A 25,296-nucleotide genomic window follows, 5' to 3' on the forward strand; every position below is an offset into this window, starting at 1 on the left:
GCTTTTTTTTTTTTTTCTTAAAAAAAAAAAAAAAAAAGGGAGAGAAACATCTTTAAAGAGAAAAAAAAAATCGGAGGAAAAGTACTAACTAGATTTTGTGACTTCGGGTGTGTGGGGTTTGTTGTTGTTTTGTTGTTTTGTCGTCGTCGTCGGTTTTTTGTTTGTTTGTTGTTTTTTTTTTTGGTTTAGGAGAGTCCTTGCGCGTTCCCCTCCTCCGACCCTCCTCCTCCTCCTCCTGCTACATTCAATCCCGGCGCTTCATTGTTTGAATTCTCCTCAAAGTGCTGCTGCTCCTGGTCGTTCCCTTGGGACGGGGGGGTGTCCTCTGATTCCTGGCTCTCCCCGCCGGCCGCGAAACTTCCATCGTCGGCGGCCGCTCCGCCCGCCGGGGCGGGAGCGGCGGCCGCGTCCCTCACCCGGGGTTTGCGGCCTCTCCTCGAGGGAATCCCGTTGCATCCATCTTTTTTAAGGTGCCTGTGCAAGTGGTCGGAGCGGACGAAAGTCTTGCAGCAGCTGTCGCACTGGTAGGGCCGCAGCCCGGTGTGCACTCGCATGTGGTTCTTCAAGTCGTAGTTGTGGGCGAAGGCGGCGCCGCACTGCTGGCACAGGTACGGCTTCTCCCCCGTGTGCTTCCGCATGTGCACCTTCAGCTTGTCCTGCCTGCGCGGGGGAACACCAGGGGGACAAGGGGGAGTCAGCCCAGGGGTGTTTGGGGGGGTGGGAGGGTGGGGGGGACAAGGGGGAGTCAGCCCAGGGGTGTTCGGGGGGGTGGGAGGGCAGGGGGGACAAGGGGGAGTCAGCCTGGGGGTGTTGGGGGGGATGGATGGATGGGGGGACAAGGGGGAGTCAGTCTAGGGGTGCTGGGGGGGATGGATGGACAGGGGGGATGGATGGACATGGGGGAGTCAGTCCAGGGGGGATGGATGGAGAGGGGGAGTCGGTCTGGGGGTGTTGGGGAGGATGGATGGATGGGAGGACAAGGGGGAGTCAGTCTAGGGGGGTTTGGGGGGGTGGGGGACGTGGGGGACAAGGGGGAGTCAGCCCAGGGGTGTTGGGGGGGATGGATGGATGGGGGAACAAGGGGGAGTCAGTCTAGGGGGGTTTGGGGGGACAGGGGGGACAAGGGGGAGTCAGTCTAGGGGGGTTTGGGGGGTGGGAGGGCAGGGGGGACAAGGGGGAGTCAGCCCAGGGGTGTTGGGGGGGATGGATGGATGGGGGGACAAGGGGGAGTCAATCTGGGGGTGTTTGGGGGGTGGGAGGGCAGGGGGGACAAGGGGGAGTCAATCTGGGGGTGCTGGGAGGGATGGATGGATGGACATGGGTGAGTCATTTGGGGGGGATGGATGGACAGGGGGAGTCAGTCTGGGGGGTGTTGGGGGGGTGGATGGACAGGGGGACAAGGGGGAATCAGTCTGGGGGTGCTGGGGGGGATGGATGGATGGGGAAGGATGGATGGACAGGGGGGGATGGATGGACATGGGGAGTCAGTCAGGGGGTCTGGATGGACACAGGACAGTGGGGGGGATCAGCGCAGGGCTCTGGGGGGGCTGCTGGACAGCACAGAGCACAGGGGTCAGCTCAGGGGTCTGGGGGGGCTGGATGGACATGGGAGGTCAGTTTGGGGGTGCTGGTTGGACAGAGCAGAGCACAGGGGTAAGCCCGGGGGTCCTACACAGAGAGAGGACAGGGGACAGGGGTCAATCAGCCCAGGGGTCCTGGGGGGGCTGGATGGACAGGGGAGAGTGGAGGGGGTCAGCCTGGGGGTCTGGCTGGCTGCCTGTGGGGTGGGGATGGCACAGGGTGGGGGAGTGGGCACAGCAGTGCCTGGTACAGGGCTGAGCATCACCTGCTGTGGGGTTGGGCACTGGTTTGGGGTCAAGCATCAGTGCAGGGCTTGAGCATCACGAGGCTGAGCTTTGCCTGGTGTGGGGTTGGGCACTGGTACAGGGCTGAGAATCAACTGGTGTGGGGTCAAGCAGCCCCTGGTGTGGGGCAGAGCATGAGGACAGGCCAAGCATCATATGGGACTGGGGCTGAGCATGTCCCAGTACAGGACTGAGCACCTCCCAGTATGGGATTGAGCATCTCCCAGTATGGGATTGAGCATCTCCCAGTATGGGATTGAGCACTGGTAAGGGGCTGAGCACTGGTAAGGGTCAAGCATCATCCAATATAGAGCTGAACATCACCCAGGATGGGGTCAAGCATCACTACAGGGCTGAGCATCATCCAGTGCAGGGCTGGGCATGGGTAAGGGGGTCTGAGCAGGGCTGGGGGGTCACACATTGCCTGGGACAGGGTCTGAGCAGGGCTGGGGGGTCACACATTGCCCAGCCCAGGTCCAGCTGGCTCCTGCAGGGCCAGCACAGCCCCAGTTTGCCAGAGCCAGGGAAGGGTAGCTGGAGCAGAAGGAGCCAGGGAAGGGCAGTTGGAGCACCAGGAGCCAGGGAAGGGCAGTTGGAGCCAGGGAAGGGCAGTTGGAGCACCAGGAGCCAGGGAAGGGTAGCTGGAGCAGAAGGAGCCAGGGAAGGGCAGTTGGAGCACTGGGAGCCAGGGAAGGGCAGTTGGAGCAGCAGGAGCCAGGGAAGGGCAGTTGGAGCACCGGGAGCCAGGGAAGGGCAGTTGGAGCAGAAGGAGCCAGGGAAGGGCAGTTGCAGCAGCCAGGTCTGGGAAGGGCAGTTGCAGCAGCCAGGCCCGGGGCCAGCAGGGCCACGTGAGCCACTGCTGCTTCCTGGAGGAAAAAACCCAGGCCCGAAGCGCGTGGCGAGGGAGAGAGAAGCCCCTCCTGCCCCCACAAGGGACCTGCTTCACCCTGCCCTTGATCCAGCTCCATCCCTCTCTCCTCTCCTGTATGGAACACCCCGATCCAGACCCCGCTGAGCCCCTAAAAAACCCTAAACCTCCAGGGAAGGATGGAAGCCCCCGCCAAGGTCGTGCCCACCTCCGAGGGGTGGCCTGGATGGAACCCCAGGGGATGCAGCGGCACAGCAAGACTGGCCTTTGGAAATTCAAATTATTTCGTGTTATAAACCCCCCTCCTCCCCTCTCTCTCTTTTTCTCTCTCTCTCTCTCTCTGTGCCTTTCCTTCCTTATCGGAGCTGCCGCTGCTGCTCCTCCCCCTGTGACCGCGCAGGAACCAGGAAGCAGCAGGGAGCACAAACGGGTGGGAATGCAGGGGGTGGCCGGGAACACCCGGCTCGAACAGCCCCGGCTCGAACAGCCCCGGTTCGTCCTCCTGCCTCGCCCCAAAACCCCCCCACACCCCGGTCCGGAGCAGGGGCTGTTTTGTCCCCACCTGGCTCCCCCGTTTCCAGGCTCTCCGATGCAGGGAATGAGGAAGGGATTTGTTTTCCTGATGGGATGCCGAGGAATAACAAAATCGAGGGGACATCAAGCTCAGGGCAGGACATGTGACAGGGAACAGCAAGGCCGAGCCTGTCCCCATCCAGGCTTCTCCATGCCCAAACCCGGGGAGTGGGAAGAAGCAGGAGGCTGTGTTTTGCCTGGAATGGGGGGTTTTAGGGAAGCACCTTGTTTTAGAGGGGCTGGGAGACAGTGCCAGGACCTCTCAGGAGCTGGCAGGGAGCAGGTCCCCATCCAAAACCCACGGAATGGGGGCGAGATGGAAAAGGGACGGGGTGGCACTGCCCCACGGGCCTCCCCCTGCCAAAAATCCCTGTGTGTCCCCCCCATCTCCCCCTTGCCACCACTCCCAGTGGCACCCAGCTGCCAGGCACCCCCTGGCACTTGAATATCCCGCTGCTCCTGAGCACTCCAGGCCCCTGGATTCGGTGGAGGGGGTGTGGGAGCAGCACCCCGGGCCCCCGGAGCAGGGAGGTGCCGCGTGGCAGGGCCGGGGGAGCAGGGGAGGGAGGGTTGGCATCCTGCCCCCGCCATTATCTGCATTCCTCAGCTCTCCAACGTGGGCTGGGCGCGGCCCTGCCGAGGGGAAGGGGCAGGATGAGGCCTCCTGCCCACGGTATGGCCCCACCAGTTTCGGGGGGCAGCCCCGGGGACCCCACAAAAGCACGAGGGGCTGGTCCTGGCAGCAAAGCAGCGGGCACTGGCACGGCTGGGAATGGCTGGGAATGGCTGGGCGGGCAGGGAGCAGGCAGGGAGCAGGCAGGGAGCAGGCAGGGAAGGCTCCTGGGCCAGGCAGCCCACGCAGCCCCTCAGCAGGGCCTGGGGGACACCGGGGTGGGAGCAGGGTGGGACCCCCACCCCGGCACGGCCACGGCAGCCGCGGAGCCCGGAGAGAGGAGGCGGCGCCGCGACGCTCGGACCGGAGTGAACCGGAGGAATCCAAACAATATCCCCTTTCTTTGGCGTTCCCGTGGCCCAGGGAAGGAGCAGGAACCCTGATTAGAAGCAGGGCCCAGGCCAACGCCCCCGGGGAGCTGCACCAGGGGCTGCTGGGGGCACGGTGTGCCAAGGACACCGACGGCACGGGGTCCAACCTCCTTCCAAACCCAACCACCGACACTCCAGACACCCCTTGGAGCCACTTCCACACGGCTCTGGCCTCGGCCACCACGCAGAGGTGAAGAGCTGCAGCTCTGTTCCACCAACCAACCACGTCCCTTGGCCTCCTCACAATCCCAGCTCTGGCTGAGTTTCCAGCAGAGTTGGGCTGTTCAGGACAGAGGGACAGTGTGGCACTGCCTGTCAGGACGGGCCCCTTGAGACATCTCGAGTGTCAGACACCCAAACTGCTCCTCTCCCCGGAAAGCTCCGGCCTTCCTACCCAGCTTAAGATGGAAATGAGCGGAGCAGGAGAGATAAAATCACCTGAGAGGGAAAAGGGCCGAGCTTGTTTTGTGGGAGAGCCCCCCGTGCTCCAGGGGCAAGGTAAAGCCTGTTTTGTGGGAGGGCCAAGTCAAGGGCAGAGCTGGATTTGTGGGAGAGTCCCCCTGTGCTCCCAAGCCAAGGGCAGAGCTGGATTTGTGGGAGAGCCAAGTCAAGAGAAGAGCTGGATTTGTGGGAGAGCTCCCTGTGCTCCAGGGGAAAGGGAGAGTGGGATTTGTGGGCGAGCCCCCTGTACTCCAGGGGCAAGAGAGAGTCAGATCTGTGGGAGAGCCCCCCGTGCTTCCAGGTCAAGGGCAGAGTCAGATCTGTGGGAGAGCCCCCCGTGCTCCCAAGCCAAGGGCAGAGTCGGATTTGTGGGAGAGTCCCCTGTGCTCCAGGGGCAAGAGCAAAGCCTGTTTTGTGGGAGCCCCCTGTGCTCCAGGGGCAAGGGAGAGTCAGATTTGTGGGAGAGATCCCTGTGCTCCCAAGCCAAGGGAAGAGCTGGACTTTTGGGAGAGCCCCCTGTGCTCCAGGGGAAAGGGAGAGTGGGATTTGTGGGCGAACCCCCTGTGCTCTCAAGCCAAGGGAAGAGCTGGATTTTTGGGAGCCCCCCATGCTCCCAGGTAAAGGGTAGAGTTGGATTTGTGGGACAGCCCCTTGTGCTCCCAAGCCAAGGGCAGAGCTGGATTTGTGGGAGAGCCCTCCATGTTCCCAAGCCAAGGGAAGAGCTGGATTTGTGGGAGAGCCCTCCATGTTCCCAAGCCAAGGGAAGAGCTGGATTTGTGGGAGAGCCCCTTGTGCTCCCAAGCCAAGGGAAGAGCTGGATTTGTGGGAGAGCCCTCCATGCTCCCAAGCCAAGGGAAGAGTCGGATTTGTGGGAGAGCCCTCCATGCTCCCAAGCCAAGGGAAGAGCCGGATTTGTGGGAGAGCCCCCCCGTTTCCCCCCCCAGCCCGTACCTGGTGAATCGGACGTTGCAGATGTTGCACTCGTAGGGCTTCTCCCCGGTGTGGGTGCGGATGTGGCGTGGCAGCTTCCCGGCGCCCTGGATCACCTTCTCGCAGATGGGGCACTTCTGGAATGCTTTGGCCCTGATCTTCTTCTCCTTCTGGGACCAGGACGGGTAGACGTCGCCCTCGTTCGAACTGCCGAAGTATTTCAAGTAATAATCCATGACCCCGTCGTCGTCCTTGCGGTCGTCGTCCCCGAGCTGCTGCCGCCCCACCGAGTTGATCATCTGCTGCAGGAGGGCGCTGGCGGCCAAGTCGTCCACCTCCCGCGCGTCGTCCTCCGTCTCCGCCCCGGCGGGGATGAAGCCGGGCGAGTCGCCGGCTTCCTGCGGGTCCAGAGGCCCCCGGGGGGTCCCCCCCTCCTCTTCTCCCGGCGTGGCCAAGCCACGGCTGCTGTAATGTCCGTTCTGGGAAGGTGAGAACATGCCGGCGGCGACCGGCTCCTCCTCCTCCCGGTCCAGCCACATGGCCGGGTTGCTGTCAGGGTCACAGTCACTTGCCTTTGGTCTTTCGGTTGGGGTGGCCTGCGAGTAGAAGTCCAGGCCGTTGCAGTTCGACTCCTCCTCCTCCTCTTGGCCTCGGAAGTTCAGTCTCTGAAGGTCTCTCAACTCTGGGTTGGTCCACGGAAAGCTGCCTTGGTGGCCGTTGACGGGGTTGCTCTGGAAGAACTCCAGGTACTCTTTTGCTCTGAGATGGTTCCTCTGATCAATTTGATCTACTGTATCCATCTGGTCATTTTTGGCCAGAATCTTCCTGTCCAGGAGATCCGTGCAGACATCCCTGACGGCCGGGATCTCCAGCAGAGTGGCCGCGTTGAGGATGTCGTTGACGTTCGAAGTGCTGACAGTGAGGGTCGCGGTGTAGGCGAACTCCAGCAGCGCCGACAGGGCGTCCGCACTCACAAAGTCTATCTCATACACGTTTTGCTGGTCCACCACTAACCCTGAGGTGAAGAGCTTCTTGAAGTACTGGCTGCACGCCGCCAGGACGGAGCGGTGGGTGGGGAACTCCTGGCCTTCCACCAGGATGACCACGTCGCACAGCAGCCCGTTGTTTCTCTGCTCGTTCAGGCTGCTCAGGATGTCGCTGCTGTGATCCGGGAACGGGATCCCTATGGGGCCGTCCACGCCACCCGCCATCTTCCACGCAAAAGGCTGCGAAGAAGGAGGGGAAGGCGGTGAGTCACGGTTGGGAGGAAGCACACCCATGGGAGAACTCCCGAGGAACGTCCCCGGCAGCGCTGGCCCTGTGTGTCCCTCTCCATGTCCCTGAGATCTCTCCGTGTTCCCTGGACCTCTCTGTGTTCCCTGGACCTCTCTGTGTTCCCTGGACATCTCCATGTCCCTGAGATCTCTCTATGTTCCCTGGACCTCTCCGTGTTCCCTGGACCTCTCCATGTCCCTGAGATCTCTCCGTGTTCCCTGGACATCTCCATGTCTCTGAGATCTCTCCATATTCCCTGGGCCCCTCCGTGTTCCCTGGACATCTCCATGCCCCTGGACTTCTCCATGTTCCCTGGACATTTCCATATTCCCTAGACCTCCATGTCCCTGAGATCTCTCCATGCCCCTTAGATCTCTCCATGTGCCCTGGACATCGCCATGCCCCTTAGATCCCTCCATGTGCCCTAGACCTTTCCATATCCCCTGGACCCCTCCATGTTCCCTGGACCTCTCCATGTTCCCTGGACTTCTCTGTGTTCCCTGGACATCTCCATGCCCCTTAGATCTCTCCATGTGCCCTGGATCTCTCCATGCCCCTGAACTTCTCTATGTCCCCTGGACATCTCCATATCCCCTAGACCTCTCCATATCCCCTAGATCTTTCCATATCCCTTGGACCTCTCCATGTTCCCTGGACCTCTCCATGTTCCCTGGACATTTCCATATCCCCTAGACCTTTCCATATCCCCTGGACCTCTCCATGTGCCCTGAGCATTTCCATGCCCCTGGACCTCTCCATGTTCCCTGGATCTCTCCATGCCCCTGGACCTCTCCATGTTCCCAGGCCCTCTCCATGTGCCCAGGCCCTCTCCATGTCCCTGAGCCTGCCATCCTGCCTGGCTTCCTCCTCCCCAGGTGAGGATGGGCCTGTGCTTACCTTCACTCCTGGAGGGAGGAGGAGAAGCAGAGCCCGGGAGCTCTCAAGTGGCTGAATTAACACCAGGCCAGGGCCAGCAAGGCTTGGCAAGGAGCAGGATCATGTGGCCAGGAAGCACCTGGAGGTGCACCCAGCATGGGGATCCAGCAGCCTGAGCCTTGCCAGTGCATCCCAGCCCACCTCTGGGAGCATTTCCCAACCCCACTCCTACTGGGAAAGTCCCCCTGCTCAGCCAGCCCAGCAGAACTGCTGACAGAGTGATGTCAGCACTGGGAACACCATTCCCACTGCTCATCCCTGGGATACACCTGGAGAGATGCAGGCAGGGAGCATCCTTTGGGAAGGGCCCAGCAGCCCCTGGGGACAGGGAGAGGGGAACAGCAACCACCCCAAGCTGCTGCTGTGGGTGGTGGAGATGAAACCTTGAACCTCCATCTGCTGCACCTTCCCGGGAACAGAAGAGAGGGAGGACTTTGGGATCACCCAGTGCCAGCACCAGGCCCAGATCTCGGAAAGGCTTCACCAGAAGCAGCTGTTCCTCCCAAGGGACAAGAGAAATAAAGTCACTCCTGACAGATCCACTCGACTCCAAAGAACTGGAAAACCCAGAGGGAAGCAGGCAGCCCTGTTGGGAAGGAATTCCCTTTGCCAGGAGAGGGGCACTGGGGCCAAATGTGGGTTCACTGCCAGCCTGAACGAGCCCCTAATTCTCCCATGATCTCAAAAATCAGGGACAACATTTCCCACCTCTCCATCTCCAGCAGCAAATCCACGTGCTCCTTGCAGCAGCCCGTAAATCAACATATCCCCCCCTGCTGCCCCCCCCAAGCACTGGGATCATCAGAAGCCAAGAATTCCACGCACAAATCGGGTCCCAAACCAGCCTGGCACAAAAGCCTGGAGTATCCAAGCCCCCAGTCTCCGGGTTTTCAGGGAGACTGAGGCACAGCAGGACGTGGCCTGTCCCACAGGACAGGGGGGATGTGGATGAGTCAGGACAGATCCAGAACAGGAGTCATTTATCCAGGAAGCAACTCCCAGCACCGGGTTCTAGCACGGAGCAGGAGACTGGGTTGCACAACTCCAGCTTCCCCCACCCACCCCCCTCCCACTCGGTAGTTTTCCATATTTACTTCTTTTTTTCAAAAGTTTCCTTAATCCCAGCAAATAAAATTTATTTGCTGCACCTTCCTGTTTTCTACAAAGAAAAGGCGGGAGGGAGGCGGGGCTGAGGCTGAGGAACACACGGAGCAGGAAGAGATCCCTGGATATTCGACAACAGCCAGGGGTTCTGCTCCCAACAGGAATGGGATGGGGGGGAGGAAGAGGGAGGATCCAGGGGAGCTGGGCTGGATGTGCAGGGCAGGCACAAGTCCTGCCACCACGACCAAGCACCAAAAGTGGCTTCCTGAGGCACCTGGAGCAAGGGATCGACTCCAGAGCTGCCTCCTGGGCTTCCAGGATTTGACCTCCGAGCCCTTAATTTCAGGGATTTTTAAATCCCGGTCCTGGTAGGGAGGGAAAGGCTGTTTCCAAGCGCAGGACGGCTCCGAATTCAGGCTCCAGGTGTGACCTTGGGCAAGGTCACCTCATCCCAGAATCCCCAGGGGATCAGAGGGACCCCTCCTGCCTCCTGAGCTTCCAGGGGAGGTTTGTGCTGCCTCAGCCCCAGAGCTCCCAAAAACCCCCCCACTCGGAGCCACCACACGGCACTCCTGGGAAAAGCAGATCCAACACCTCCTGGACCCTAAAAATGACATTAAACCCTCCCCTCTCCCCTTCCCTTCTCCATGAGATGCTTTACAAAGGATTTCCCCCCCCCTCCCTCCCTCGGGAAGCATTTGGAAGCTTCAGGCCACGATCCCATCGGTGTGAATCCCGGATCCCAGCTCCGGGGGACCCAGGGGCCTTTGGGAGCCGCCAGGACATCCAGGGAAGGTCACCCCTCCCCATCCTGGGGGCCAGGATAATCAGCTGGACAGTGTGGGAACGGCTGCAGGGTCATGAGACTGCCGAGGGCTGGCTTGGAGAGTTGTCCAATTTCTCCCCTCATTCTCCTCGCACAACACGCCCTTTGTGTCCCTCGGCCGCGGTGGCCGAGGACGTCGGGGGGCAAACGGGCTGTTCCGAGCCCCCCAGGAATGGATTCGGGGCCTGGGATGCTCCAGCCACCTCCAGAGCCCTTAAAATCCCACCTTGTTCCCTTTCCAAGGGGCTGAACAGCCGGATCATCCGAACCTGGGAATTACTAACGGGAGATGGAGTCTTCCACCTTATGGACCTGAAGCTTTTTTGGGGTCTTCCAGCTTATGTTTCCACCTCCCAAAAGCCCCAAACCCACTGTCTGCTCCCAGCAGGAGCCACGGGGCTCGACATCCACTTGGAAAAGCCCCTGAGGGCCAGGTGACAAGTGACAAAAGCCACTGGCACAGCCACCGGCTCGTCCCCTCCTTGGCAAGGAAAAGGTCTGAATGGGCCACCAAGGGGGAGCTTCAACTACTGACCTAAATTTCCCAGGCAGCTCCATTCTCTCCCTGCCCGCTCCGACCGCTCCCGAGGAGTTCCAACGGCGCTGCCCCAGACTGGGTGGCTCTGCAGGGCTCCAAGATGCCACATTTCACCCCAGAGCAGCTGCCTGGGAGAAGGTTGGGAACGGCCCTCGCATCCAACCGAGGGGGGAACCCGTCAACTTAAAATACGGCCCCGTGTGAAAGAGGGTTTGTCACGAGCCCGGAGCCCTCCGAGGGATTCATGGAGCTGATTTACGGACCTGGCGCGACACCACTCGCAGCCCCAGCCCTGCTCTGAGCTTCCCAAACCCCAACACAACGGAGCTCGGGCTGTTCCAGCTCCACAGGTCAGTCCAGCACCCACACAGCCCCCATTCCAGGCGGGAAAATCTGCTTTGGATTGGGTGCTGAATGCTGCAGGAGCAAGGGAAGTTCCTCCGCCTCCCCGAGCCGCTGATTTCCCACCAGCACTGACCCCTGTCTGATGCTGCTCCCCAGCACCAAAACAGAATCCCAGGATCACTGAGGTTGGAAAAGACCTCCAGGATCATGGAGTCACACCTTGTGACCCATCCCCACCCTGTCCTCCAGCCCAGAGCACTGAAGGCCACATCCAGGGGTTCCTTGGACACCTCCAGGGATGGGGACTCCAAACCTCCCTGGGCACCCCCTGCCAACACCTGACTGATCTTTCCAGGAAGAAATTCCTCCTGTGTCCAACCTGGACCTCCCCTGGCACAACATTCCCTCTTGTCCTGTTGTTCCCTGGGAGCAGGGCCCGACCCCCCTGGTTTCCCCCTCCTGTCAGGGGGTTGCAGAGCCACAAGGTCCCCCCTGAGCCTCCTTTTCTCCAGGCTGAGCCTCCCCCAGCTCCCTCAGGAGTTCTTCAGCCCCTTCTCCAGCTCTGTTCCCTTCCCTGGAAACACTCCAGCCCCTCAAAGTCCTTCTTGCCATGATGGGCCCACAAATGGACACAGCCCTCACCACTGAAACGTCCATTTTCTCTCCTTCAACCCAACTCATCCACCGGCTCCTTCCAGACTGCAGAGGAGCAGCACTCCCCAAAACTCCTCCTCACCTCCCAGTCCCTTTCCTCCAGGAGAGCTCTGGAATTTTGGACATTTACATTCAAATGAGGCGACCACATTAAGATGGGATCAGGACCAGAAGCGCTGACAAAACACCTCTTAATTACCAGTTTTCCACTTAAAACCTCAGTGGGTTTTTTTTTTTTTTCTTCCCCTCCTTTTGCTTCTTTGAGTTGAAAATTTTAGAGGGACACTGAGCAGCTCAGGGCTTGGAAAAATGAAGGGTTTGGGTGGGAGAGCTGGAGAGCTCGGTCACACCTCGAGAGCCGGGAAGAGCCAACGTTTTCTCCGCGCTCTTATCCGGAAAAGATCCCAAAAAAGTTTTCCAGAGGCAGAGGTGCCGCCCACTGCAGCAGACAGGTGAGAACTTGAGCAACAGCTCGCACCTGCTCGGGGCAGGAAGGGAAAATCAGCATCACCTTCCCCGTGGAGCACGAGGCAAAATGGATTTAGGGGACCCTACGAGGTTTCCTGGGATTAGTTGTGCGGAAAGCACGTGGATATTGAGCCTGCGGGAATGATGGAGAGGGACTGGGGGTCACCAGCATCCAAAGGATGTGGAGCTGCTGGAATGAGTCCAGAGGAGGCCACGGAGATGCTCCAAGGGTTGGAGCCCCTCTGCTCTGGAGCCAGGCTGGGGGAGCTCAAGGGGTTCACCTGGAGAAGGGAAGGATCCAGGGAGACCTGAGAGCCCCTTGCAGGGCATAAAGGGGCTCCAGGAGAGCTGGAGAGGGACTGGGGACAAGGGATGGAGGGACAGGACACAGGGAATGGCTTCCCACTGCCAGAGGGCAGGGCTAGATGGGATATTGGGAAGGAATTCTTGGCTGTGAGGGCGGGGAGGGGCTGGGATGGAATTCCCAGAGAAGCTGTGGCTGCCCCATCCCTGGGAGTGTCCAAGGCCAGGTTGGAGCAACCTGGGACAGTGGGAGGTGTCTCTGCCCGTGGCAGGGGGTGGCACTGGATGGGCTTTAAGGTCCCTCCAACCCAAACCATCCTGGGATCCTGGGATATTCGGCCTCTTGCAGCTCCAGGTGCCCAAGGAAGGAGATCCCAAGTTCTCTGGGATTCCCTGGAGGAAAAAACACGTGACCCAGGCAGGGCAGCCCCTGCAGCAGCACCGGGAAAGAACTATTAAAATAAATAAAATAAAAAGAAATAAATAAAATAAAAAATATAAAAATAAAGCCGGTGCTTTGCTGCCCAAGGCCCGAACACGATCCCCACCCTCCAGAGGAACAGGAATTTATTCCCTACCAACAGCTCACCCCAATTCCAGCTCACACAACACCAATTTAAGGAGAGACCATCCCAGCCCCGCTTTTCCTTCTCCCAGACACATCTGAAAGCCCGGATCCCTTTGGATAAATCGGCTCCCTGGCCACTCTGGGAGCACGAGGCACCATCTCTGCTGACACCAAGCTCTGCAACATCCCCAGGACAAGCCCGAGCAGGTCCTCCCTCTGCCCAGGATCCACCCAAAACTATGCAGAGGCCTCGGGAAACACACCTAGCACGGAGCAGCAGGAGAGGTGGGAAGATGGGAGGCAGCAGGAAATGAAAGGAGGGTGTTTTTTTTGCCTGCTCGGGAGAAGTCACTATTCCACGTGAAAATCCAACTGGCTCTGCCCCAGGAATGTGCTGCCGGAGGTTTAGGGCCCAGCTATCCCAAATTATGTGGACCTGGAAAACAGGTGGATGTTCCTAAGACCCTGTACTTTTGACAGGAGGGAAACTGCACCGTGGGGAAAAAAAATATCTGGGGAAATTAGGAGAAGATAGGAATTAGGAGAAGATAGGAATTAGGAGAAGATAGGAATTAGGAAAAATAGGAAATAGGAGAAGATAGGAATTAGGAGAAAATAGGAATTAGGAAAAATAGGAAATAAGAGAAGATAGGAATTAGGAGAAAATAAAAGCCCGCTGATTTTTATTTTTCTTTTTTAACTAATAAATCTAATAAAATTTAGATTTAAATAAATCGATTGAAATAAATCTAAATTTTCTGGAATGCAACGGAAGAAACTTTTGGTGCTGAGCAGGTAACTTTGGTGCTGTGCCATCCCTGGCAAAGGGTGAATTCCAGCTTTCTTGTATCCTGACTGGACATCCCCTCTGGGGTAACATGACCAAGATCATGCAGCTCTTGAAGTGATCAGAGCACAACCAGCATCCTGCAAATATCTCTGGGCTGTTCTGGACAATCCAGCTCTGTTTTCCAGCCCCTCCATCTCCTTTCCTCAGCTCTCAAACAGGGAAAAAGAGACCACAGCTGGAATTGCTGTGGATTTGGGACATGAAGGCTCAGTTTGGGAATGAGTGTGAGCACAGCAGGGGGGTTCAGTGTCACCCCCACACCAAAGCACTGCTCCAGAGGGGGGGTTGGTTTGTCCTGGTCCTTCCCAAGACTGGAGTATCCCGCTTCTTGCTGACCCCTTTGGATACTGGAGTGCTGCTGGAAGGGCTCCAGGGAGACCTGAGAGCCCCTTCCAGGGCATAAAGGGGATCCAGGAGAGCTGGAGAGGGACTTGGGACAGGGGATGGAGGGACAGGACACAGGGAATGGCTTCAAAGTGAAAGAGGGGAAATTTAGATGGGATATTGGGAAGGAATTCCTCCCTGGGAGGGTGGGGAGGCCCTGGTACAGGTTGGGTAGAGAAGCTGTGGCTGCCCCTGGATCCCTGGAAGTGTCCAAGGCCAGGCTGGAGAAGGGAAGGCTCCAGAGAGACCTCAGAGCCCCTTCCAGGGCATAAAGGGGCTCCAGGAGAGCTGGAGAGGGACTGGGAACAAGGGATGGAGTGACAGGACAAGGGGGAATGGCTTCCCACTGCCAGAGGGAAGGTTAGATGGGATACTGGGATGGAATTCCTGGCTGTGAGGGTGGGGAGGGGCTGGGATGGAATTCCCAGAGAGAAGCTGTGGCTGCTCCATCCCTGGGAAGTGTCCCAGGCTGGGTTGAAGCACCCTGGGCTAGTGGAAGCTGTCCCTGCCCATGGCAGGGGGTGGCACTGGATGGGCTTTAAGATCCCTTCCCACCCAACCATCCTGGGATGGTTCAGTGTCCTAAATTCAACGTGGAGCCGTGGGACGGCGTCTCCTCCACCCCCCAATTTCAGTCCAACCCGACGGACTCGCGGCACTATCGGGTAACCAAAACAGCCGGGGCTTTCCTGCCCCTGCCAGGTCCAACCTGCCAGGGAGGTTTGCCTCTCCCTCCTCCTGCCTGCAAATATGGGCAGGAATATGGGAAGCCCAGGAAGCTCCCGCACGGAGTTCATCGACTCCTGTTCTGGGACTGTTTCCCACCCAGCAGCTGCTTCGAGGAAAAGGGAATCTACCCCAAAATCTACCCCCTGGGATCCACCCAGCACTGACCCTGCAGCACGGAGCAACATATCCCTGCTGCTGGAATCACTGATGGGTTGGGTTGGAAGGGGCTTAAAGATCATCCATTCCCACCCCCTGACACGGGCAGGGACACCTCCCACTGTCCCAGGTTGCTCCAGCCTGGCCTTGGACACTTCCAAGGATGGGGCAGCCACAGGTTCTCTGCCCAACCTGTGACAGGGCCTCCTCACTCTCCCAGCCAAGAATTCCTTCCCAATATCCCATCTAAATTTCCCCTCTTTCACTTTGAAGCCATTCCCTGTGTCCTGTCCTTCCATCCCTTGTCCCAAGTCCCTCTCCAGCTCTCCTGGAGCCCCTTTAGGCCCTGGAAGGGGCTCTAAGCTCTCCCTGGAGCCTTCCCTTCTCCAGCCTGGCCTTGGACACTTCCAGGGATCCAGGGGCAGCCACAGCTTCTCTGCCCAACCTGTGCCAGGGTCTCCCCACCCTCCCAGCCAAGAATTCCCTCCCAATATCCCATCTAAATTTCCCCTCTTTCAGTTTGAGGCCATTCCCCCCTTGCCCTGTCACTCCAGGCCCTTGCAAAGAGAAGAGCCAAACCCTTCACAAGCCACTTCTTGACAGGACACTGATTTACTTTCCACCTGATACACTTGGGGACACTTGGCCAGGGCAGGACACACGAGGATCTCGCGGCACAGGGAAGGAGAATCCCACATCCTGCAACTGCTGCCAAGGGAACTCTGGTAGGAAGAGTGATTGCTCCCGGTGAAATCTGGATGGAGAGCTGGAACTGAGCACCCCAAGCCACTCAACAGGCATCCCAGGAACTTTAACCACCTTTATTCTCCTTCATATTAACAAAGGAATAATAACAACCATCCCAGTTGCAGCAGCTCAGAGGGAGGGGCAGTGCCAGGACACGGCTTTGCCCGCGGTGCTCTGCTCTCCTGGCCCTGAGCTGGCCCAAGGGGTCGATGTGCAGAGCAAGGCCAGCCCTTCCCAGCAATTCCCAGCCTTTCCCAGCTCCCATCCAGCCATTTCCTCGCTGGGGAATGGCTGCATCCTGTGCTCACTCACAGGAGCCTGCCCAGGGCCCATCTATTTGGCAGAGGGTCTAAATCGGGTCGGGAGAGCTGGGGGAAGGATTTGGGTGATGAAGCCCCAAACCCACGGCCTGTGGTGTCGTCTCATCCAAGGATCAGGACTGGGAGGGAACACCAAACCTCTCCTCAAGGTGACCCAGTGCCCAGCAGCTCCTGGACGGACAGGTTTTGGTGGGAATTCAGCCGGAATTCTCCCTGCGAGCCGAGGCAAACCATGGGAGGGGGCTGAAGGCATTCCCAAAGGATCCATTTAAATGTTACTCCTCATCCCATTTATGATCTTCTCAGTATTCCAAGCTGCTCCCCCTCCCCTTCCAGCCCTTCAGAGAGAAGGAGAACTGCACCAGGACACCTTGGTGGTGACAGTGACCACTCGTGCCAACCAGAGCCACTGGAATGGGGCTCCCAAATCCCACTGGCAGCAGCAGGAAGGGATGGTGTGACCACAATGGAGCAGGGAGATGGTGACTACCCTGGCTGTCTGGCATTCCTCATCGTGCTACAGGGAATTTTTAGGGATGCTGCTACAGAGCCACTAGGAAGAAAAAGGGCTTGTCACTCTTTTTTTCCCCAAACTGCTTCAATTCCAGTGTTTTCCACAGGCTGGCTCAGGTGAGGGGAGGACAAGCTGCCTGTGGAATTCTTCCAGTGGCATGGGCAGTGTAAGAACCAGGAATGAGCTCACACCCACCACCTTCAACCCCAACCCCACCCACTGAGGGACCCTCCAGCCCTCCCAGCCCCGTTTCTCTCCCTGCCTTCCCCGCTCAGCTCCGTCTGTCCATCCAAACTCCGACCTCTGAGCACACCCACGACACTGAGACCATTCCTGCTGCTCTCCCAGGGAATTAAACCACAACCAGCCAGGGAAAGCCACCTGCTGCAGCACACAGGGCTCATTCCAACCCATCCCAAAGGCCTGGGAAGGGGGGAAAAGACTCTCCTGGGACAAGGTCTGTGTTTTCCACGCAACCCAACGGAGCCACGGCACGGCTCCCTCTCCGAGGATGCTGGAATCCATTCCACAATCCAAGCAGGTGAGGAATGACCAAACATCACACTCTGTGACCCCACAGCTCCCTGGGATGTCTGTAACCGGGATGGGGTTTCCTTCCAGGGCACGGCTCACACGGGGAACTTGAGTTTGCGCCGCGGCGTCGACCGCCGGCAAAAAGCAGGACGTGGAGCCCGACGGCCACGGGGCCAAACAGCCCAGATCCCAACCAGGCACGGACCTTCCTGACCTGCCACCACCCCAGGGAGCAGCAGGGAGCCCTCACCCCGCTGACAGGACGCACAGAAACTCCTCTCGTGTTGCAAGGCTCCCCCGAACTGGTTCCTCCACCCGGAGACCTCCTCGCCAATTTTCTCCTTTGTCATCAGAGCCCGTGTTTAATCCGGCAGGAATGTGCCTTATTTCGAGCTTGGGGAGTCCCAGGCCCACGGCCCACGTGTGTCCCTGCACGTGCAGGGGGGTGTTTGGGTGTGGGAAGCCCCCCCCAGCAATGGCACTGTCGCCGTGTCCGGGGGTTTCTCGACGGGAAGGGCCACGGCACCACCAGGGCACAGAGGTCTCTGTGCTGGTGCTGGCACTGGCACCCCCAGGGGCTTCTCTGCACCGAGACAAAACAGGTCATAATCCACTGAGGAGGCTGAGAGATGCCCAGAGACCCTCAATCCCTGCTCCAAACACACCTCTGCTCCAAGAGAAAACAAGCCACAATCCACTGAGGAGGTTGAGAGTTGCTCAGAAACCATCAATTCCTACTCCAGACCCAACTCTGCTCCAAGACAAAACAGGCCACAATCCACTGAGGAGGTTGAGAGATGCCCAGAGACCCTCAATCCCTGCTCCAAACACACCTCTGCTCCAAGATAAAGCAGGTCACAATCCACTGAGGAAGTTGAGAGATGCCCAGAGACCCTCAATTCCCATTCCAAACCCACCTCTGCTCTGCAACAAAACAGGTCACAATCCATTGAGGAGGTTGAGAGATGCCCAGAGACCCTCAATTCCTGCTCCAAACCCACCTCTGCTCCGAGACAAAACAAGCCACAATTCACCACAGAGACTGAGAGCTGCCCAGAGACCCTCAATCCCAAGGTGCTCCAAACCCATCTCTGCTCCAGCGATGCCGTGAGTCGCTCCCAGGCTTCCCTCAATCCTCAGCCTGAGCCCACACAGGCATAGTCCCAGGAAAGCTGGACACCCTGGCCTTCCACACTACTGGAAGCTGCTTGTTTTGCTGCTGGAACAACTCTTCTGAGCCCAGCCCAAGCGTGCCCACACTCCTCTGACAGGTTCTCTCCCTCGTGGCTCGTGGAGCAGCTCCCTGCAAAACCACGGCAGGGTTTCCAGGAGATCCTGCAGAAAACACCTAAGCCAGCCCCAGTTCTCCTCAATACTTCAGAACCTCAGAAGTTACATGGAAAAAGGGGAAAAAATTCCACAGAATGTGAAGCTGTGCTTGAGGAGGTTTGTGCTCCTCCTGGTTGGAGGAGGTTTCTTTTCCAACCTGGAGGTCCCAAAATCCCTGCAGGAATAAGCTGCTGATCCACTGTCACAGTTCTCACTGTCTCCTAAACTGAGAGAATCATAAAAAGTTCTCAAATCTCCCCATTCCTGTTGGTCCTGGACACCATTGACCCTTTCATCCCACATTCCCCCTCTCCTGTCACAGCTTCTCCTGGTCTCCTACAGCAAGGAAACCATAAAAACTCCTCAAATTCCCCCATTCCCGTTGGCCCTGGACACCATTTACCCCTTCACCCCACGTTCCCCCTCCCCTGTCACAGCTTCTCCTGGTCTCCTAAACTGAGAGAATCATAAAAACACCTCAAGTCTCCCTATTCCTGTTGGTCCTGGACACCATTTACCCCTTCACCCCATGTTCCCCCTCCCCTGTCACAGCTTCTCCTGGTCTCCTAAAACAAGAAAACCATAAAAACTCCTCAAAACTCCCCCTTCCATTGTCCCTGGACACCACTGACCCTTTCATCCCACATTCCCCCTCCCCTGTCACAGCTTCTCCTGGTCTCCTAAACTGAGAGAACCATAAAAACTTCTCAGCTCTGCCCATTCCCACAGGCCCCAGACAGCATCTACCCCCTCACCCCACATTCCCCCTCTCCTGTCACAGCTTCTCCTGGTCTCCTAAAACAAGAAAACCATAAAAACTCCTCAAATCCCCCCATTCCCATTGGTCCTGGACACCATTTACCACTTCACCCCATGTTCCCCCTCCCCTGTCACAGCTTCCTGTGGTCTCCTAAACTGAGCCCTAAGTCCCAAATCCCCCCATTCCCACGATGCCCCCTTTTCCTGACCTGCTCCCTGCACGACCCCAAACCCACCCACCCCTGTCCCTCCCACAGCCGTGTCACAGGTTTCCCTTCCAGCCCCCGTGTCCCCCCCTCCCCCGACTCTCCTGACGTTTCTGGAGCTCTGGCATTAATCTAATTGCCTCAAATGACACCTCTCACACCCGTTGTTCTTTTCCACACCGGGAAGGAGGGGGGGAAAAAAAAAGGAACATAAATAAGGAATAATAAGAGCGGAGTTCAGTACCGCACCGGGCAGGGCAGTCCCTTATGTAATTCCCAGTTTGTGGATTAACAGGCAGCTCTTCCCGACATTCCCGACTCCATGTGACAGCGAATCCCCGGAGTTTCATCCCCCTGTAACTCTCCTCCTCGGAGCAGGGGGATGGAAAGAGGAGGGAATGCTGCTCCGGGAACGCCGCTCCGGGACCGCGTGTGTGCTCTGCCTGTCCGGGCAGGAGGCTCCCAGGAACTGGAGAGCAGCAACCTGTAGCTACAAGCCCACCTCCAACAACAACAACAACAACAAAAAAAACCCAACAAAAAACTCCACACCAGGACATCAACTTACTGGTTTCCAGTTTGCCGGTGGGAAATAAGGAGGTGCCCGAAGCAGGAAGGAAACGGGCGCCCGAGCGGGGGTTAAGAGCAGGCAGGAGGGAGTTAAAACGCAGCGCCGGGACGCCTGGGAGCATCCTCTGCTGTGGAAAATGCCAGCAGCGGCCCTTCCCACGGCAGGGAGAGGGTCTCACGTGGTGGAAAACGGGAGGAAAACGAGCCCGAAGGTGCCGGCGGCGGGGAGTGGCCGCCCAGATCCGTGAGGAGCCTCGGCGGCCGGGAGGTCACGGTCACGCTCCCGCCGGGCCGGCCAAGCTCCCACCGGGCTGGCCACGCTCCTGCCGGGCCAGCCAAGCTCCCACCGGGCTGGCCACGCTCCTGCCGGGCCAGCCAAGCTCCCACCGGGCTGGCCACGCTCCTGCCGGGCCGGCCACGCTCGGTTTTTTTCAGGGATGGGCGCTGGGAAGCCGCTGATTGCCAAGGGATCTGCGGCTCATCTCACCCCCGTGGCCTTGGCTCCCACCTGCGCCCGCGGGGCAGCTCCGAGCCCGGTTCCAGTTTCTCGCACCTTGTCACATCGAGGACGCCCAGCGAGCCCTCCGAGCTCCCTCCCAACCTGCACGGCGGGAAGATTCCCAAATCCTGGGAGTGCACGGGGAAAGGAAAGGAGCCCCCACCGCGCTCTCCCAAGGTGCTTCTGCAGCCGCCCGCACTCTGCCACCGGAGCCGGCGCTGACACGGAAACTGAAACTATGCGGAGGGAAGGCGATACGGGGCAGGGAGCTGGGAGGGAAACAATTGTCCCTGGATACTCGCAGAGAGGATCCTAGCGCTCGTCTGACCTCGTTTACTCCCGCTGACGTCCTCCCCAGAGCTTCTCCGGGATGCTCCAGGCACAGGGATCGGGACGGACACACCGGAGGTGGCACCGAAAACCCCGCTCGGATCAAAGGGCCGCGGGATCGGGGAGAAATGTTTCCCTTCATCCCACAGACTGCCTGTCTTTCTCCCTTTCCCTGAGCTCTGCCCGTCTAAAGGCTTTTAATTACAGCCTGGTCTGCTCGAATTTGAGGTTAAGGCTGGTTGGGAGAGTAGTTAAAGCAACTGTTTATTGCCTGGACTAGGCAAGATAACGAGCCGGGTTCTAATTGTTCACCACACAAGTCTGCTCTTCCAATAAAACTCAGCACCCTGAGACGGGGGAAAAAACCCTCAAGTGTCAGTTTTAATCAAGATTAAACCACAGTTCTCGAGCATTTAGGCTCCAGTCTCCAACGCAGACCGGGAATTTCACAGGCCACCCCTCAGTTTTTAGGTGGGACGCCCGCGTGGGACTTGATCCTGCGGCTAAAACCCAGCACTTGGGCACGACTTGACGCCCAAAGAAGGTGTCAGAGGAGACAAGAGCACCCAAACCATCCCAGCGCCTCGATGGGAGCATTAATTTCCCCCCTGATTTGCCTCCCGTGCCCACATCCAGATTCCCACGCTGGATGAGAACAACTGGAATTCTTGATTCGGCTTCGAGAAGTCGCCCGACGCGAAGGGGAACCCACGGCCTTTGCTGGGCCCAATTAATTCCACCCAGCTCGGCCCCAGAGCTCCTCACAAAACCCAGAAGTTCAGCACCAGACCCCACGAGACGAAACGAGAGCGAAAAACGATTAATAATTAAAAAAAAAAAAAAAAGAACAGGCACAGGAAGAGTTGCAGAGCAGCAGAAAGCGAAGAACTGCTTTCATTCACCACCAAATTTATTAAGGAGCTCCTGCCTTGCAAAACCCTCCCTGGAGTTACTAATGCAATTAAGGCTTGGTGGAAAAATCCCACCATCTCACCCATGTTTGGGTTGCGCCTCTTTCACTCCCTCTTTCACCAGAACAAGCCTAAACAGGGGCCAGAATGAATATTAAACAAGGATGGCTCCTCTCTAATAAACTGCTCAGTTTCTCTCGGTCTCTTTTATTTTTTTATTTATTTATTTTTTTTAAAAGCAGTTTAAAATCCAACAACTCCAGCAAAACCACCCGACTTAAAGCCAGCCCGTCTCTTCCTGCTCAGCCTCCACGAGTGCCCACATACTACAATTTCCAACCAGGCCCGGCAGAAACCCTGAGAAATAAAACAATTCCTTGAAAAACACCAACAAGAACCAACCCAAACACTTTCAGAAAGCGCTGGGATGACCTTTTAGCTCCGTTGCTACGCCGAGCACAACTTCAACCCTCATTAGGTTGTAAATTCTTCCAGGTAGAGCCTTTCTCTACCCATGTCCATAAAATACTTAATTATATAAGTTATGGCTTCGATAGCCAGGACAATTAACAGCCCTGAGGACACGAGGGCTGATCTTGAACTCAGACCGGCAGCAAACTCTTACCAAGAGTCCTTGAGCCCAGAGAAACTTTGGCTGCCCAACCTCCTCCTGTCCCGCAAACTAAGGGTCTCCAGGAGCTGGGAACAGGGAGAGCCAGGCTGGGGGCCAGGCAGTCACGTCGGCTGTGGTTGTACAACAGGAACTGTTGCTTTCGACACGGGAACGTCGGGATTTACACGTCCTGGTTGAGGTGCCGGAGTCCTGCTCCGCACGCAGAGAACCACGGAGTTGAGAGAGATCCCCAAGGATCATCCAGTCCAACTCCCGGCCCTGCACAGACACCCCAACAATCCCAGCCTGTCCCTCAGAGCGTTGTCCAAACCCTCCTGGAGCTCTGGCAGCCTTGGGGCCGTGCCCACTGCCCAACCACCCTCTGGGGGAAGAACCTTTCCCTGAGATCTCACCTGGACCTCTCCTGACACAGCTTCCCAAACCAACTTTTTCCCACACTTCTGGAAGCAGCACGGCCAAGGAAGCCCTTGCCCTGGCAGTGCCCAGCTCCCAGCCCACGTTCCCAGCGATCTGCCCGTGACTTTGTCCCTGCCTCCAGCCTCCCAACGCAGCAATCCCGGGGGAAGAGGGCAGGGACCTTCGGCTCTCTCCCGGGGGGCTCAGCACCGCACTTCGGGGTACCTGAACCGCCCCACCAGCTCAGACTCCAGACCCCCTCAAACTGGAGGGTGGGCCGACGAGGAGAAGGCAGCGGCAGTTCCCCGGGCGGGCAGGGGGTGTTTTGGCCGGAGCGGGGGCTGCAGCCCCCTCTGGCCGAGCTCTCCCGGCCCGGCCGCTGCGCAGTCCCGCGGGGGGGAGAGGCTTATCCCGCCGGGCTCCTCCGGGCAGCAGCGCCCCGGCCCCGCGGGGGGATTATCACCGCGGCCCCCCCTGCCCGCAGCCGGCCGGGGGGAGATAAGGGAACGGGCGAGGGGGGTCAAAACAAGCCCCTCCCGGGGCGCCCCGCGAGCGAGCGCGGCCGGGCCGGGCCGGCGCCCCCCGGCCCGTAACGACCTTGGGGGTGCGCGGGGACGGGCCCTGCCCGACACCCCCGCGCGGGGCGGCCCCGGGGGACCCCACCCATGACCGGCCTTCCCCCCCCCCGCGCCGGCCCGGGCCGCCCCCCCCCCCGCGGGGCCCACAGGGAGCCTTGGCCGGGCGCCACGACCCCACCCCTTCCCCCGGGCGGGCGCCGCAATGGAGGCCGGGGGGAGGCGGGGGCGGGGGGCGCCGTGCAGGGCGGAGAAGGGGGGGCGGGGGGGGGGGAAAGAGTGTGGCGAGGAAGCGGTGGCGGAGCCGCGGGGGTCGCGGAGCGGGTTGGGGGGTGCCGGGGGTGGCGGTGGCGGGCGGGGGGTCGCGGTGAGGGGTGAGAGGAGTGGGGGGGGCCCCGCGCAGGCCCCGCCGCGCCCGTCCCCGGCCGCCCCGCGCGGCGCCCGCCATTGGGCCGGGCGGGCGGCGGGGGCGGGGCGGGGCAGGGGAGGGCGCGCCCCGATTGGCCCCGCCCGCTGCCCGTCAACAACGCCTCTCGCTCTCCCCCCGCCGCCGCCGCGCGGGGGCCGCCGGGAAGCGAAGTCCGCGCGCTCCGCGCGGTGCGCCCGCACCTGCGGCGGGGACCCCGCGAAGGGACTACAACTCCCGGCAACCCCCGCGCCAACACCCCCTTCACCACCACCACCACACACCCGCCCCGCGCCGAACCCTTCCCCCCCCGCCCCCCCTCACCCCCCCCTCCGCGACCCCCCCAGCCCGGCCAAGTCCAACGTATGCCGGGCGGGGGGGGTTGAGTTGAAGCTTGAGGGGGGGGGCAACAACCGCCCGCCCCCCCCGACCCCCCCCCCCGCAACGGACCCAACGACCCCTCCCCACGCTGAGGGGTGTTGAGGCCTGACCCCCCCCCCCCCCCGTCCTCCCCCCGGTCCCCCCCCCTCCCTCCATGCCTGACGCCCCCCCCCTCCCCAATTCCGTACCGGGCGGGGGCCGAGCGGTCCGGTGGAGCGGAGCGGGGCCGCGCCGTGCCGAGGCGGGCGGGCCGGGCCGTGCGGAGGGGCGGGCGGGCGGAGCAGGCTCTGGCCGCCCCGCGGGAGCTGCTCGCCGAGGCCCCGTATGCGGCTCCTTCCTGCTCCGGCCGGGGCCGCCCCGCTCTTAAAGGGGCCGCGCGCCGCCCCCCCCCCCCCCGCCCCCCCCCTCCCGTCACACGCGGGGCGCAGCCACTCCGCGGCCGGGGGGGGGCGCAGCGAGGGGACAGGGGGGTGCGGGGGGGACGCGGGGAAGGGACCCCGGGAGGGACACCCCCCCGGGGAGTGGGATGGTCCGCGCAGCCCCCCCCTCCCTTCAAGCAGCGAGTGTCACCCCACGCGTGTCATGGGGGGGGGGGGACTGCGGGGAGACACCCCCGCTCTGGGCAGGGTTACACGCACCAGCCACCTCCCCGGGGAGCGTCAGGCAGAGCCTGAGAGACCCCAGACCCACGCGTGTCACAGGGTGAGGGGACTGCAAGGAGACCCTCCCTGGGGAGAGTCACACACACCCCTGAGAGACCCCAGACCCACGCGTGGCACGGGGGGGGAAACACCCTCCTGGGGGAGTGTCACACACCCCCTGAGAGACCCCAGACCCACGCGTGTCACAGGGTGAGGGGACTGCAAGGAGACCCTCCCTGGGGAGAGTCACACACACCCCTGAGAGACCCCAGACCCACGCGTGGCACGGGGCGGGGGGCTGCGGGGAAACACCCCCCTAGGGAGAGTCACACACACACCTGAGAGCCCCCAGACCCACGCGTGGCACGGGATGGGGGTACTGCAAGGAGACCCTCCCTGGGGAGAGTCACACACACCCCTGAGAGACCCCAGATCCACGCGTGTCACAGGGTGGAGGGGACTGAGGGGAGAAACCCCCCCGGGGAGTGTCACACACACACACACACACACACGCCCTGGAGTGACCCCAGACTCTCTCGTGTCACCCCACGGAGCACCCCCTCCCTGGCCCCTTCTGGGTCACCCCACCCAAGTGTCACCCCACGGGGCAGCCCCCGCACGACTCCAGACCCACTCGTGTCCCCGCCGGGCTCTCCCCGGGCCCCTCTGGGTCACCATACCTGCGTG

At 59.9% G+C, this 25,296-nt stretch overlaps 1 protein-coding gene across 2 annotated transcripts; it reads right to left on the reverse strand.

Moving 5' to 3' along the window:
* Positions 1 to 22: 22 nt before the first annotated feature.
* ZBTB7A (zinc finger and BTB domain containing 7A) lies at positions 23 to 24,334 on the reverse strand. 2 transcript variants are annotated; one of them, XM_032711834.1, is made up of 3 exons: positions 24,157 to 24,334; positions 5,743 to 6,947; positions 23 to 660 (listed from the first exon to the last, which is right to left on the reverse strand). In XM_032711834.1, the coding sequence occupies exons 2-3, from the start codon at positions 6,930 to 6,932 to the stop codon at positions 186 to 188; spliced, it is 1,665 nt and encodes a 554-aa protein (XP_032567725.1). In that variant the 5' UTR covers positions 6,933 to 6,947; positions 24,157 to 24,334; the 3' UTR covers positions 23 to 185. The 2 variants fall into 2 exon arrangements, with proteins under 2 accessions (XP_032567725.1, XP_032567726.1); XM_032711835.1 differs by lacking the exon at positions 24,157 to 24,334 and adding an exon at positions 19,835 to 19,847.
* Between the last annotated feature and the right edge of the window lie 962 nt (positions 24,335 to 25,296).

Source organism: Chiroxiphia lanceolata, chromosome 27, assembly GCF_009829145.1.
Source record: "Chiroxiphia lanceolata isolate bChiLan1 chromosome 27, bChiLan1.pri, whole genome shotgun sequence".
Lineage (NCBI taxonomy): Eukaryota > Metazoa > Chordata > Aves > Passeriformes > Pipridae > Chiroxiphia > Chiroxiphia lanceolata.

Coding starts and splice junctions, on each gene's coding strand:
- ZBTB7A (XM_032711834.1), bottom strand. CDS start 6,932: ATGGCGGGTGGCGTGGACGGCCCCATAGGGATCCCGTTCCCGGATCAC. Junction 661..5,742: donor TGCAACGTCCGATTCACCAG/GTACGGGCTGGG, acceptor TCCCCCGCGCAG/GCAGGACAAGCTGAAGGTGC.